The 1292-nt window shown below is 31.5% G+C and overlaps 1 protein-coding gene across 1 annotated transcript; it reads left to right on the top strand.

The window, feature by feature from the left end:
• Positions 1 to 659: 659 nt before the first annotated feature.
• Positions 660 to 1042, top strand: LOC131670846 (uncharacterized). The gene is made up of 2 exons (XM_058946827.1): positions 660 to 687; positions 738 to 1042. Exons 1-2 carry the CDS (start codon positions 660 to 662, stop codon positions 1040 to 1042), a joined length of 333 nt encoding a protein of 110 aa, XP_058802810.1.
• Positions 1043 to 1292: the final 250 nt, after the last annotated feature.

The raw sequence follows: 1292 nt of genomic DNA, 5'->3' as shown, positions 1-1292 counted from the left end.
CAAAGCGTGCATGTAATAGCTCTGTTAACAAAGAGCAGCGAGCGTTCCAACACTGCATGTTGTTGTCGAGCGAGCACCGATGTGAACGTAAACACGCGGGCCGATTCTGATGTAGTATTTGAGAAGACAATAACGGCTTTCGTTCGTGATATTTAACAAGTCCTTTCGGCTCGTTTATTCCGTATTGCTTCCACTCACATTTGTAGTTTGTTGGTTGACTGACATCTGTTTCCCTCTTGCTTTCCGACTAACGTATCGAGCATAGGTAATTACGCGCACCCTTTGGTGGAATTGCGCGAATAAAATAATTAAACGGTACCCACCCCGTTACAGCAATTTACCTCAAAATATTAACCTGATCGACAGTATATTTAGAAAATTAATTGAAGAAAAGAAATTTCAAGAAATGAGTAAATGTGCTATATTATCAGCTAGGAATGTTGATGTAGATGATATCAATAAACAAATTACTAATTTACTGAACATTAACTCTGAACGTATATATACTGCTATTGATGTCGTTATTAATAACAATGGCGAAATAGATGATGTTATTTTACCAGAACATTTACATAATTTAAATCCTCCAAGTTTGCTCCCTCATGAATTACGCTTGAGAAAAAATTGTATCATAATGTTAATAAGAAATATTAGCATAAATGAAGGCTTATGCAATGGAACGAGATTGTAAATAATAAATTGATTAAACCACTTAATAAAATGTGAAATTTTAACAGGTGTCAGAGCAAACGAAATTATCTTTTTAAATCGTATAACCTTATATTCTGAAAATGATTATCCATTCACATTCAAGAAAAGACAATTTCCAATCAAACTAGCTTTTGCAATGACCATTAACAAAGCTCAAGGACAAACTTTTACAAATACTGGTATTGATCTAAGAAAAGATGTATTTAATCATGGACAACTTTACGTAGTAATGTCCAGAATTAGATCTTGGAATTCTGTCAAAGTATATTTAGGAAACCAAGTAGAAACAAGAAAAGTAAAAAATTTTGTTTACAAAGAATTGTACGTATAAAACTGTTGGATTAGTTTGGGCCGTATATATACAATTATACATGCAACATTATATATAATATATAATTATACAATTAACGATTATCAGTGTCGAATTCTTCAATTTTCATTCTTATTTAGAAAACAAATAAATTATTCGATTTTACATAAATAAAAAAACTTTTTAGTAAAAATAGTGCTAAAGATGAGCGCGCGAAGCGCGCTAAATAAATCTAGTTAATCAAAGAAATACACGAAACCTATGATCATAT

Source organism: Phymastichus coffea, unplaced genomic scaffold (assembly GCF_024137745.1).
Source record: "Phymastichus coffea isolate CEN01 unplaced genomic scaffold, Cenicafe_Pcof_1.1 PCOF00009, whole genome shotgun sequence".
Lineage (NCBI taxonomy): Eukaryota > Metazoa > Arthropoda > Insecta > Hymenoptera > Eulophidae > Phymastichus > Phymastichus coffea.
This window is presented reverse-complemented; position numbering and strand designations above follow the sequence as displayed.